General features: G+C 51.5%; 1 protein-coding gene across 1 annotated transcript in view; it reads left to right on the top strand.

Moving 5' to 3' along the window:
• Positions 1-13,437, top strand: part of LOC138671353 (piwi-like protein 1) — a 176,822-nt gene that overhangs the window by 142,275 nt on the left and 21,110 nt on the right. Inside the window, exons 17-18 of the mRNA XM_069759454.1 lie at positions 385-455; positions 6,617-6,773. Coding sequence (XP_069615555.1) covers positions 385-455; positions 6,617-6,773 — 228 coding nt within the window. The remainder of the gene's footprint in view (positions 1-384; positions 456-6,616; positions 6,774-13,437) is intronic.

Below are 13,437 nucleotides of genomic sequence, written 5' to 3'. Positions count from 1 at the left end.
CCAGAATAAACTGACTGCCCCTCCAGATACAGCCGCCATTGTACCACAGCCCCCAGAATAAACTGACTGCCCCTCCAGATACAGCCACCATTGTACACAGCCCCCAGAATAAACCAATTGCCCCTCTGGATACAGCCGCCATTGTCCCGCAGCCCCCAGAATAAACTAATTGCCCCTCCGGATACAGCCACCATTGTACGCAGCCCCCAGAATAAATTAATTGCCCCCACAGTCTACAGCCTCCGCGCCCCTCAGCCCCGCACCCCAGAGTGGGCCGGCACTGATGCCATTGTGCCCCTGATGTCTTGTAGGCCCATAGCAGCCTATGAGATGGCCGCCTTATTCTCAATGAGCCCTGAGTAACCTCTGACCTTTCTATTTTAGCTGGTTTTCCCGATGCGTCGTCCAGGATCAGAGACAAGAGATTGTCGATGGCCTGAAAGTTTGTATGCAAGGTAAAAAATACTAAAAAGTTCCAATTGTGCAGAACAAACATCTGGACGGATTTTCACTGTACAGAAGGGGAGTCTGGTGTAGGAGACCTCGGCGTAGATCTGTGCTACAATTTATGTTTTAGTAAATGTGCCTGCTCCCCCAGCTTCTCTGAGAAGTGCCGTGGCTGATAAAATAGTGGGGGACAAATCTCCCCTTTGTTTATAGCAGACACCAGGTAACTGTGCTGAGATTTGTGTCTCATAGACTGGTGCAGGTTCTGTTCACAGCTGTATCCGTGCACCATGTAGTGGCCGTTCTTGGTACTGCAGCTGTATGAAATGTGATCGGAGGTGCAGTACTGAGAGCGGCCACTACACGGTGTACGACGCTGCACACATCTGATGCAGGGGTGTCTGATCCCCACCGATCCGATGTCTGTGGCCTATAGAATTTCAGTGCGCCTGTGGGCGGCCTTATTTCTTTATCGCCTCTCATTGGGGGACACAGGAACCATGGGTGTATGCTGCTGCCACTAGGAGGCTGACACTATGCAAATAAAAAAGTTAGCTCCTCCTCTGCAGTGTTCACCCCACCAACTGGCATTATACTCTTCAGTTTAGCTTAGTGTCAGTAGGAGGTGGACACTGGTCTTTCATTAGACCCTTATCTACCTCAATGTGCGTCGTTCCTTTTCAGGTTTTCCGGAGGGATACAGGGTGAGCAGTCACACCATTAGTACCACAATACGAACTATGAGTACGGCGTGTACTGCCACCCCGTATCCTCATAGATCCCTCACCAGGACCAAGAGCCTAGCACACAAGCGTGCTCAGATGTCCGGTCCTGGCTCCGTCCCCCACCCACTCGCCTTCCAGAGCCTGTCGGTCGGAGGAGACGAGGACGTCCACCAGCTCCAAGGACGTCTAATACCTTCCATGTTTTTAAGGTTAGTACGGCGTGGGATGTTAGGTGAGTATTTGGTGCTCCTTTTCAGTTCTTCTTAGGGGGCCTCTTGGATTCCCTACCTTACATGCTACTTTGTGCAGCATGCCTTACAGGCAGCCGCGCTGCTATTTCTGCGGCCGCACTACTATCCCTGCGGCCGCATCTTTTCTGCTCTGGGGACAATTACGGACACCACCTTTTGCGCGGCGGCTCTGATGTCCGGCCGCGCTGTTTTCCTCACGGAGGCGGTCGCTCTTCCCTCTGCGGCGCAACCACCCTTCAGGCAGCCGCGCCGATCTTTTCTCGGCGGTCGTACCCTTTTAGGTGACTTGCGGCCGCGGTCCTTCCCAGCGGTCGTCCCTGCGGCCACCGTCTTTTACTTTAGGCCCCGGCTATTCCCGGGGCCTACTTCCGGCGCTCCTGTTTACATGCGGCGGCTGCCGCGCCTGTCAGACGGGACGCCACATCCTTTCCTTTGCGCCCGCACACATTTCAGCGGTTACCGGCTTCTAATTTAGGCCCCGGCTTCTCCTGGGGCCTACTTCCGGTGCCGCGCTCCGCCCACTTCCTGTTTCATCGGGCGGGCTTTTCTCCCGCCTGACACTGTACCTGCTCATCGGCGCCCCTCTGTCTGGCTCCGCCCCCTTCCTCCAGGGACAGCGTCTGTGTGTGCTCACCGCTTCTCAGCTGCAGGAGCTCACGCAGCGCGCCCCACACCTTCGCCACTGCTTCCTCCGTGGGCACAGAATCTGCGCAGAATCCAGCACCTCAGGCCAGGAGTTCTCCACCGACAAGTGGGACATCTTCAGGACCGGGTCCGTGAGTAGCTGCACTGCAGACTGACACCCCCCTCTGCCCCACTGTCCCCCTAACCCACTGGCATCTTCAGGGACCTCTCAAAATGTCTACCTCTAAAGGAGGCCGCTCTCACCCCCCTACTTCTTCTTCTTCTGCCTTAGTCACGTACTTTGCTTGTTCGTCCTGTAACAGCAAACTCCCTCAGGTCAGTCCTCCCCGCTGTGTCAGTCCTGCAGCAACCCGATTATTCCCACCGCCCAGGATCCCCCGGCTGTTCCGCCCGAGAGTGATCCCCCCCCCCCCATCCCAGGCTGGGCCGCCTCTCTGTCACAATCGGTGGCCGATTTAACACGGGTGTCTCAAACCCTGGTGTCCGCGCTGGATCGGTTACCCCTGCAGACCCCGGCCGTAGCCAGCGGGTCACAGGAACTGCCGCGCGAGCCCTCCTTGATAAGCCACAAAACGTCCAGACAGAAACGTCGGTCTGAGTCCTCTTCGCGCTCCATCTTGCCGCACGGCCCTCCCCTGCGGTCGGCGTCTCCTCGACCCTCTTCCCCTGAGTCAGGCGAGGCATTATCGGATGCGCCCTCGGAGGATATTTCGGAGCTGGATTCTAACCAAATCGCCACCATGAGGGAGATGGTGCAGAATCTCATTGGGGCAGTAAACCAATCCTGTGGCATAAAAGATCCCTCTACGGAACCCGCAGATCAGGCGGTTTCGTTTAGAAGGGCCAAACCACCTTCCAAGTTTTTTGCTCCTCATCCTGAATTCGAGGAAATCATGTCCAGAGAAAGAGAGAACCCCACTAGGCGTTTTCAGAGAGGAAAACGCCTGGGTGTGCTATATCCCTTTTCTCCAGAAGTTACCGCCAATTGGACGGTCTCTCCCTCGGTGGATCCACCTGTGTCCAGGCTGTCCACCAACACGGTGCGTCCTCTGTCCGGCGGAGCATCTCTGAAGGACTCTAACGATAGGGCTATAGAATCCTTTGCGAAGTCAGCTTTTGAAGCGGCTGCAGCGGCCATATGCCCAGCTTTTGCTTCCACTTGGGTTTCTAAATCCATCTCCAAATGGGCCAAAGAGCTCCGTCGAGGTATCCTGGACGGGGCGCCTCCCGTGCAACTAGCGGAGCTTGGCAACCATATTTCCCACGCCGGTGAATACCTGGTCTCTGCCTCCCTGGATGTCGCGTCTTGTGCGGCTCAGGCTTCCAGCAATGCCGTTGCCATCCGCCGCACCGTTTGGCTCAAGGCCTGGCAGGCGGATTCATCTTCTAAAAAGTCCCTCACTAGTCTGCCCTTCCAGGACTCTCGTCTCTTTGGTTCCCAGCTGGATCATATCATTAAGGACGCCACTGGGGGGTACAAGTTCTCTTCTCCCCCAGGCTAAGCCTCGTCGCCCTCCTCCTACACGGCAGTGTCGCTCTTTTCGGCCCTTTCGTCGCTTTGCTGCGTCAAACTCTTTTTCCCAGCAGCAACAGAGGCCACAGGCACGTCAGGAGAAGAAGGCGGTGTCCTTTAGGCCCACTCCATCCTGGCGTCCTCGCTTCTCCCAGGGTAGATCCTCCAGGCCCAGGACTGGAAGATCCACCTCGGCATGACTCTCGGCAAGAACCCAGCCCACCTCCCAGGTTGGGCGGCCGTCTTTTCTTCAGGGACGTCTGGATTTCCGCAGTAGAGGACGCATGGGTCAGGGAAGTTGTATCCTCGGGATACAAGATAGAGTTCGCCTCCCGACCCAGGGATCGTTTCTTCCAATCCCAACCTCCAAGAGATCCCGCTCTAGTTCCGGGCTTCTTCGCAGCCATCGCTGCTCTGCTCAAATCCGGGGTAATCGTTCCCGTCCCAGAGAAAGAACGGTTCACGGGTTTCTACTCGAACCTTTTTGTGGTACCGAAAAAAGACGGCAAGGTTCTGGGGAGGATGGTAGCTACCTTGGAAGCGATTCCCTTCGCCCAATTCCATTCGCGACCCCCTTCAGCAAGCCATTCTGTCTCAGTGGGACAGGTCTGTATTCTCCCTGGATCGGCCGATCAGACTCTCTTCTCGGGTCAAGCGGTCCCTCAACTGGTGGCTGACGTCACCTCTCATTTCCCAGGGCAGGTCCTTCCTTCCAGTTCACTGGCAGGTGGTGACAACGGACGCCAGCCTGCTCGGCTGGGGTGCGGTTTTCAGTCACCTGACGGTTCAGGGCCGTTGGTCGTCGCAGGAGTCAACTCTGCCAATCAATGCCCTCGAAATTCGGGCCATCTTTCTGTTCCTCCGCCACTGGGAAAGGATTCTCAGGGGCCTGCCAGTTCGGATCCAGATGGCCAATGCCACGGCTGTGGCATATGTCAACCATCAGGGGGGGACCCGGAGCTCCTTGGCCCTTGCCGAGGTATCCAAGATTCTCCTTTGGGCAGAGGCAACGGTTCCGGTGATATCCGCGGTGCATATCTCCGGCGTGGACAACTGGGCCGCCGACTTCCTCAGCCGCGAAGGCCTCGCGGCAGGGGAATGGTCCTTGCATCCGGAGGTCTTCCATCAGATTTGTCTTCGATGGGGGACTCCGGACGTGGATCTTACGGCGTCCCGAATGAACAGGAAGGTTCCGCAGTTCGTCTCCAGGTCTCGCGATCCTCTCATAGTGGGCGTCGACGCTCTGGCCATTCCTTGGTCACCGTTCGGGCTACCCTACCTGTTCCCACCCCTTCCTTTAATCCCCAAACTGTTGAAGATCAAAGCGGAAGGGGTGCCAGTCATCTTGATTGCCCCGGATTGGCCCAGGAGAGCTTGGTTCGCAGAGCTCGTCAACCTTCTCGCGGACGCTCCCTGGCGCCTTCCAGACAGGCCCGATCTGTTGTCTCAGGGTCCGATATGCCACCCGAATTCTCGGTCGCTCAGTTTAACGGCGTGGCTGTTGAGACCACGGTTCTAAGAGCGTCGGGCCTTTCGGACCGGGTAATTTACACCATGATTCAGGCTCGGAAGCCTTCATCTTCCAGGATCTACTACCGTACCTGGAAGGCTTACTTCCGTTGGTGCGAGTCCAACCGCGTTCCATCCATGTCCTTTTCTCTGCCTTCTCTTTGGCCTTCCTTCAGGCAGGACTGGATTCGGGCCTGGCTCTTAGCTCCCTGAAGGGCCAGGTCTCTGCGCTTTCTATCCTCTTTCAGAAGACCTTAGCTTCTCGGCCACAGGTTAAGACCTTCCTTCAAGGAGTAGCCCACGCTGTCCCGCCGTACAGGACCCCTGTGGACGCATGGGACTTAAACCTGGTACTGGACGTTCTGAGGGTTTCTCCCTTTGAGCCTCTTAGAAAGATTCCTCTATCTGTTCTTTCTTGGAAGGTGACCTTTCTGGTGGCCATCACGTCTATTCGCCGCGTTTCCGAGTTGGCGGCCCTGTCTTGCCGTCCTCCGTTTCTGGTCATTCACCAGGACAAGGTGGTTTTCCGGCCCCCACCTTCCTTTCTTCCGAAGGTGGTTTCCACCTTCCACCTCAACGAGGACATCGTTCTACCTTCCTTTTGTCCAGCTCCGACTCATCCTCTGGAGCGATCATTGAACAAGCTGGACCTCGTCAGGGCAGTGAGGATCTATCTGGATAGAACGTCCTCTTTCCGGAAGACGGATTCTTTTTTCATCATTCCTGATGGCACGCGCAGAGGCCAACCGGCTTCCAAAGCGACTATTGCTCGCTGGATCAGAATGGCAATTTTGGAGGCTTACCGGGTCAAGAACAGAGTGCCCCCTCCTGGGATTAAGGCTCACTCTACCCGGGCAGTCGGCGCCTCCTGGGCGGTGCACCACAGGGCTTCCGCCCTACAGCTTTGCAAAGCGGCAACTTGGTCTTCCATCCACACGTTCGCCAAATTTTACAAGGTCCATACCTACGCTTCGGCGGACGCCAGCCTAGGCAGAAGGATCTTGCAGGCGGCAGTGGTGAGTCCTCGGACCTGATGGAAGTCTGTTTTCCCGCCCTAGGGACTGCTTTGGGACGTCCCATGGTTCCTGTGTCCCCCAATAAGTGGCGCTAAAGAAAACAGGATTTTTGGTTGCTTACCGTAAAATCTGTTTCTTGGAGCCTCAATTGGGGGACACGGCTCCCTCCCAACGTTTTTGTTATCTGTTCTCTGACTGTTCTCACGTTTACAGTTCTCAAGTTTGTGGTTATGGTTTTCAACCTTGTTTCATTATCTCCTACTGCTTTCTCACTAACTGAAGAGTATAATGCCAGTCGGTGGGGTGTACACTGCAGAGGAGGAGCTAACTTTTTTATTTGCATAGTGTCAGCCTCCTAGTGGCAGCAGCATACACCCATGGTTCCTGTGTCCCCCAATGGAGGCTCCAAGAAACAGATTTTACGGTAAGCAACTAAAAATCCTGTTTTACTGGAGTATCACGATGCCATTATGACTTTTTTCTGTCTTTATGTCCTTTCTTTCCCTCTAGCGGCGCTGCACGCATGGGAAAAGACTAACGGAGGAGAACTGCCGCAGCGCATCATCATCTACAGAGACGGAGTAGGCGACGGGCAGCTCAAGACCTTAGTGAACTACGAGATCCCACAGTTCATTGATTGCATCAAGTCTGCTAAAGAGAATTACAGGTGCGATGCAGAGGTGGCCCCAAACCCTTATGTTTCCTGACACAATTTTAATTTTTGTGCTTTTAGTATTAAAAAAAACAAAACAAAACCATTTTTTTAATTTCTCCATCAATATATCCGTACGAGGACTTGTTCATTGCGGGATGAGTTGTCGTGTTGAATGACGCCATTCATTTTACCATAAAATGTACTGATAAATCGGAAAATTATTCCAAGTGGGGGGGGAAATGGTGAAAAAAAAAAAAATAATTCCGCCATAATTTTGTAGTTTTCATTTTTTTTGTTTGTTTTTACAACGTACCGTGTGCAGTGAAATGACCTGACAATAAGATTCTCCGGGTCAGGACGATTACAGCGGCACCAAACTTCTCTACTGTTTTTACTTAAATGGTGAAAACATTTTTATGACTTTTTAATAATGAAGGAGAGCGATGTTCCATCATCTTTCTCTAGTCTAAAAAAATCAGAAGAAAGAGAAACTTCAAACTCCAGATGTTGAAAGATGTATAGGTAGAAGATATCTGTCTGGTACAGAGGCCTGGAGGAAAGACCATTCATTGTGTCCTTACAGGGACACAGGAAGGGGCCTAAAGTGCCGCTGTCAGCAGGATTGTGCTCCGTGACTACAGACAGTGCCAGGTCGGCGCCGTTATACTGGTTACAATGATACCTGGTGATGGAATCAGTCTTGTGGTTGTTGTGGAATCTTCATTTTTCCTATCGCCACGACAGCACCCTTACGAGAGAGGGGATCCGCCCACCATCTGGACAGGAACCTACAGGATTTAAAGGGGTGGTCCCCCTCACCACTCCAGTTTGAGTTCCTGTCCGAGATGGGAACACAGGAGCCAAAGCAGGAAGGTTCCTACCCCGGTCCTCAGCCTCTGCGCGGTGTCCGTGGGAACGGCAGAGACGGGGTCGCTGGAAGCAGCGTCGGGAGTGTCCTGCGTGCAGACCCACCCTCGTCTGGCCATATGGAGCGCGTTCCAGGAGTCGGGCAGTGCCGTTCTGGTCCGCAGATCAAGCGCGCGGTTCAGCGTTCTCACCGGCGCTGGTGAACCCGGAAGTAGTTGCTATACTTCCGGGGTAAGCCGGGGGAGGAGTGCGGCTGCAACTATGAAAGAGCGGCGGCTATGGAATGCATTGTGCAGCAAAATGTCCTCAGTAGGGGACATAGAGCACCCTCAGGGAGAGGGTCCGGAGCAGCGCAGCAAGAGCGGTAGCGGCCGCTCAAGAAGTAGCAGCAGAGTGGTACGGGGGCAGCAGCATGCGAGCGCCCCAGCGTCACAGATAGATTCTTCTTCTCCAAAACCGGTATTCACGGGATCAGCCTTGTGGTGAGTGTTAACAATACACCTGGTGCTGATATGGTCCGTTATTTTGTGCTTTGTTTTAGGGTATAAAGACAACTAAATCTAAGCATAAGCAATGTGCTTTATGCACAACTCCAATGCCTTATAGCTATAATAAAAGGCTTTGCCAGGCTTGCATCTGTCGGACCTTAGAGGAAGAGGCTCCTCTTCGTTCATCAGACCTCAGAGCAGACATCAGGGAGGAAATAAGTTATTCCCTTAGAGGCCGCCGCCATGAAAGATCGGTCAGGGACGTATCTCCTGGATCTAGCCCGTCCCTGCAAGAAGGTGAATGTTCTCGCTCCTCATCACCATCCTCAGATGAAGAGGGAAGGCCATGTTTTTCAGTTGAAAAAATGGACGAAAGTCCCTAAAGTGGACGCGGCTGTGGCTTCTACATCTAAAGCAGGTACCTTGCCTCTGGAGGATGTAGGTCTTCTGAAAGATCTGTCAGATAGAAAGGCGGATATGTTTTTGTGGGAGGGAGTCATCGGCTGGAGCATTCAAACCTGCGATCTCTAGTACTTGCACGGCTAGATCCGTTATGGTCTGGATAACCCAGCTGGAGGAACAGCTGAAATCCAAAGTGCCTAGAGACAAGATACTGAACTCGCTATCTCAAATACGTGAGGGTGTGGCGTATTTGGCAGATGCATCAGTGGATTCTCTGAAGCTGGCAGCCAGATCAGCAGGTCTCTCGAGCGCTGCTCGCCGAGCACTATGGCTTAAGACCTGGAAAGGGGATGCTCAGGCAAGAGCTAAACTGTACAATTCCATGTAGGGGTGAGTGCCTGTTTGGCCCGGTATTGGATGACATCCTGGCTAAGGCTGAGGATAGGAAGAAAGGTTTTCCTAAAGTATTCAATCCTACCTTTAGGAATACCATCAGGAGACACTTCCCATACCGAAGACCTTACCAAAACAGAGACTGGGAATCGACAGAGCCGAAGAAGAAAGGTTCGCACTTTAATACCTCAAGACGTTGACGAAATTACCGTTAATACAGATCTCCCAGTAGGGGGCAGGTTAAAGCACTTCTATACTCAGTGGGCCAGAATAACTTCCAGCAATTGGGTTCTGGGTATAGTTAGGTCAGGATTAAAATTAGAATTCCGGGAAAGACCTTCTAATTATTATATTTTGACTGCCCCTGATTCCTTAGACCAACAAAAGGCCCTGGAAAAAGAGGTTCAGATGTTAATACAAAAGGAGGTTATACTGGAGGTTCCAAAACATCTGCAGGGGAAGGGTTATATTCCCCTTTATTTTTGATCTCCAAACCAGATGGATCCTTTCGAACCATCATAAATTTACGGAGATTGAACAAGTATCTACAATACCATGCCTTTAAAATGGAATCAATTAAAACGGCGACTAAACTTCTTTTTCCCAGATGCTATATGACAGTCCTGGATTTAAAAGATGCGTATTACCATCTGCCCATTCACAAGGATCATCAAAAATTCCTCAGAATGGCGGTGCGCTTAAACGATCAGGTCAGACACTTTCAGTTTACTGCAATGCCATTTGGTCTATCTATGGCACCGAGGGTTTTTACTAAGATCATTGCGGAAGTGATGGCCTATGTCAGAGAACAAGATACATTAATTATACCCTACTTGGATGACTTCCTGGTAGTGGGAAATTCGTTTTTTCAGTGTAGAAGTCGCCTAAAGCATGTAATATCTTCCTTACAGGACTTGAGTTGGCTAGTCAATCTGGAAAAATCAAGATTAGAACCATCAACGACTCAAACTTTCCTGGGTATTCTGCTAAATTCGGAAAATCAACTATGTTTTCTTCCGGAAGAAAAGAAGCAGAGGATTGTGCACAAAGTCAGTACTGTGACAAAAAAAACAGATCTGACTTTGAGAGACGCAATGTCCCTTTTGGGATCTTTAACATCTTGCATACCAGCCGTCCAGTGGGCTCAATTCCACACTCGAGTATTGCAGGCCCAAGTTCTGGATGCGGAAAGGAGTTTTCAGGGTCATTTAGGCGGAAGACTCAGGCTATCCACCACCACTCTGGGCAGTCTGAGATGGTGGCTAAATATGGAACATTTGTCAAAAGGGGTATGCTGGAGTATAGTACCAGACAACACTGTTACAACCGATGCCAGTCCAATAGGATGGGGAGCTCATATAGGAGATGTTTGGACTCAAGGGCAATGGTCTCTCTTAGAAGCCCAAGAGTACTCGAATTGGAAGGAGCTTACGGCAGTAAAAAAGGCCTTACTCAGGTGGCTACCATCTCTGCGGGATTCACATGTAAGGGTCCAGTCAGACAACACAACAGTAGTAGCGTATCTCAACCATCAAGGAGGGACAAGGTCAAGGTCTCTAATGAACACCACCACGGACATACTCGACATAGCCGAAGCTCACTTTCGCTCTCTTTCAGCCGTTCACATTCGAGGAGAGCTCCACACAGAGGCAGATTACCTCAGTCGTCATTCTCTACATCAGGGAGAATGGGTTCTAAGTCGACTGGTGTTCAAACATATAGTAGGCCTGTGGGGGTTACCCGATATAGACCTATTTGCAACGAGAGAGAACAGACAAACCAGGAAGTTTGCTTCTCTTCGGGTGGCGGACAAGCCCTGTATAATAGACTCCCTTCAGATTCACTGGGATTTCCCTCTGGCATATGCATTTCCCCCAATGTGTCTGATCGCGATAGTTCTCAGAAAGATCAGGGAGGAGAGGGCGAGAGTGATCCTGATTGCCCCCTTTTGGCCCAGGAGGGCATGGTTCTTTTTACTCAGGGCAATGTCTGTGACCGACCCCTGGGTATTGCCTGTGAGTCCAGAACTTCTTTCTCAGGGTCCATTCAGTTACCCCAATGTAGAATCCCTGCATCTGACGGCGTGGAATTTGAGAGGGAGTTATTGAGGAGGAAAGGGTTTTCAGACGCTTTGATATCTACCCTTTTAAATAGCCGAAAAGAAGTTACCACTAAGATCTACTCTAAAACCTGGAAAAAGTTCCCTGCCTTCTACCAACATCCCTTTTCAGGCAAGGTTCCAATTCCGGCTATTCTAGAGTTTTTACAGAAAGGCCGAGAATTGGGTTTAGTGGTAAATACCCTTAGAGTCCAGGTATCAGCCTTGGGGGCATTCTATAACAGCGATGTGGCGGGAAATAGATGGGTTTCCCGATTTATTAAGGCCTCTGAACGTAGTAACCCGGTTTATGTTCCTAAATTACCACCATGGGATTTAAATTTAGTGTTGGATGCTTTAACAGAACAGATTCTGTCTCCATTACAAATTTAACTTTAAAAACAGCCTTTCTAGTGGCCTTGACTTCCGCTAGGAGAGTGAGTGATTTGCAAGCATTGTCGATAGACCCCCCTTATTTAATGGTCTTTCAGGATAGGATAGTGTTAAAACCAGATCCAGCATATCTACCAAAGGTAGCTTCCAAATTTCATAGAAGTCAGAAAATATTTTTACCATCATTCTGTGACAATCCAGTTTCAGCGGAAGAGTTAGAAACCATATGCTAGATGTTAGAAGAACACTGTTAGAATACTTGCAGAAAACAGAACCATGGAGGCAGAGTAGGGCTCTGTTTGTTTCCTTTCAGAATCCAATGAAAGGGGCGACTGTAACAAAAGCGTCTATCGCCAGATGGATAAGAGATGCCATATATCTGGTTTATACGGCCAAAGGCCAGATACCACCAGATGGCATCAGGGCCCACTCCACTCGAGCCATTGCCTCATCCTGGGCGGAAAGAGAGGACGTCTCCATAGACGTGATATGTAAGGCGGCAACGTGGTCATCTCCTTCCACCTTTTATAGACATTACCGTCTTGCTCTATCATCAAAGGCCAATTTAGATTTTAGTGCTGTAGTCCCTCCCAGGTGATTGATCTTTGAAAGTCTATCGTAGGGGTGCTGTCGTGGCGATAGGAAAACCGGTTTTTACGTACCGGTAATAGGATTTTACAGAGTCCACGACAGCACCCGCACATTCCCCCCCCCCTGTAGTTAATCACTGGTTTCTGCATCCTTTTGGAAAGTGTGCTTTTAATTATCACTCTTTAGAAGGTGATGGTATTTAGTAATGTTTAAGTATATATGTTTATGTACTAACTCAATGGCGGTGTCCCTTATACTCTGAAACACAAACTGGAGTGGTGAGGGGGACCGCCCCTTTAAATCCTGTAGGTTGCTGTCCAGATGGTGGGCGGATCCCCTCTCTTGTAAGGGTGCTGTCGTGGACTCTGTAAAATCCTATTACCGATACGTAAAAGCCGGTTTCAGTTTTGAGTTAATGATCTGCTCGTGCCCGGGGGCGGCCTGTGGGGGCTTCATGTGGTGCTCTGATTAGGTATTCATAATGCAGACTGCTGACAGATCACTGATCCCTCAAAAAAAAAAAAGAACATTTCTCCATCGCACATGGGGAACACAGGACCGTGGGTGTATGCTGCTGCCACTAAGTAAATACAAAAAGGGTTAGCTCCTCCTCTGCAGTATACACCGCCCACTGGCTCCGGATAATACCAGTTCTTGCTTAGTGCCCGTAGGAGGCACACTGTGTCTGTTTTTTTTTTTTTTTTTCAAACGTTCTTATTTTTATTTTTAACTTTGCACAAGAGGATGAAGGGGGCGACGGACCCTTCCGATCTCCCCCGAAACACCAACAGGAGAGCATGGCGAGTTTACTCCCCGTACCCTTTCCTGCGACGTGGTATGTTCGGCCGTGGACTAGCCCTGTGAAATCCTATGGGATTTAGGCTACAGAGAGGCCACCTTCCCATGAACACAGTCCGGCCGCTGCATGGAGCTTCTCAGTCCCTCTCCACCTCCTCATCAAGAGGGCGGCGGATCGAGGTTGACTGCACTTCCCCTTATAGCTCGCCTGAAGAGGGCCTTAAGCGGTGAGTCTAGCAGGGGTGGGGGGGCTCCCGAGCACACCACGGGCTCGGTCGCATCTTGCAGCCGGGCACCGCTAATTTAGTCCCCGGCTTCGGCCTCAGCTAGGCCGCGTTCCACCCACAGCGCACGACGGCCCACCCACCGGTTGAGCGCTTCTCGCACACTGTGAGAAGCGCCTCACAAACTCTGTGGCCATCTTGGACAATGAGGAGCCTCCCTCTCCCCCCGGTCTCAGTGCCGCATCTGGACACAGGACCTGGGTAGGTGCGCTGCATGCTGACACAGGCCCTCATACTCCTGCACAGTGCTCCGCTTTACTAGCCGCACAGGTGCTCCACAGCCCTGCACGGAGGTTAACAGACAACATGTCTCTGCCTAAACACAAAAAGTCCGCAAAAACACAGTGTTCTTCATTCACTTC

This window comes from Ranitomeya imitator, chromosome 3 (assembly GCF_032444005.1).
Source record: "Ranitomeya imitator isolate aRanImi1 chromosome 3, aRanImi1.pri, whole genome shotgun sequence".
NCBI classification, from domain to species: Eukaryota; Metazoa; Chordata; class Amphibia; order Anura; family Dendrobatidae; genus Ranitomeya; species Ranitomeya imitator.
Note: the sequence above shows the minus strand (reverse complement) of the source record. Positions and strands in the feature narration are given on the sequence as shown.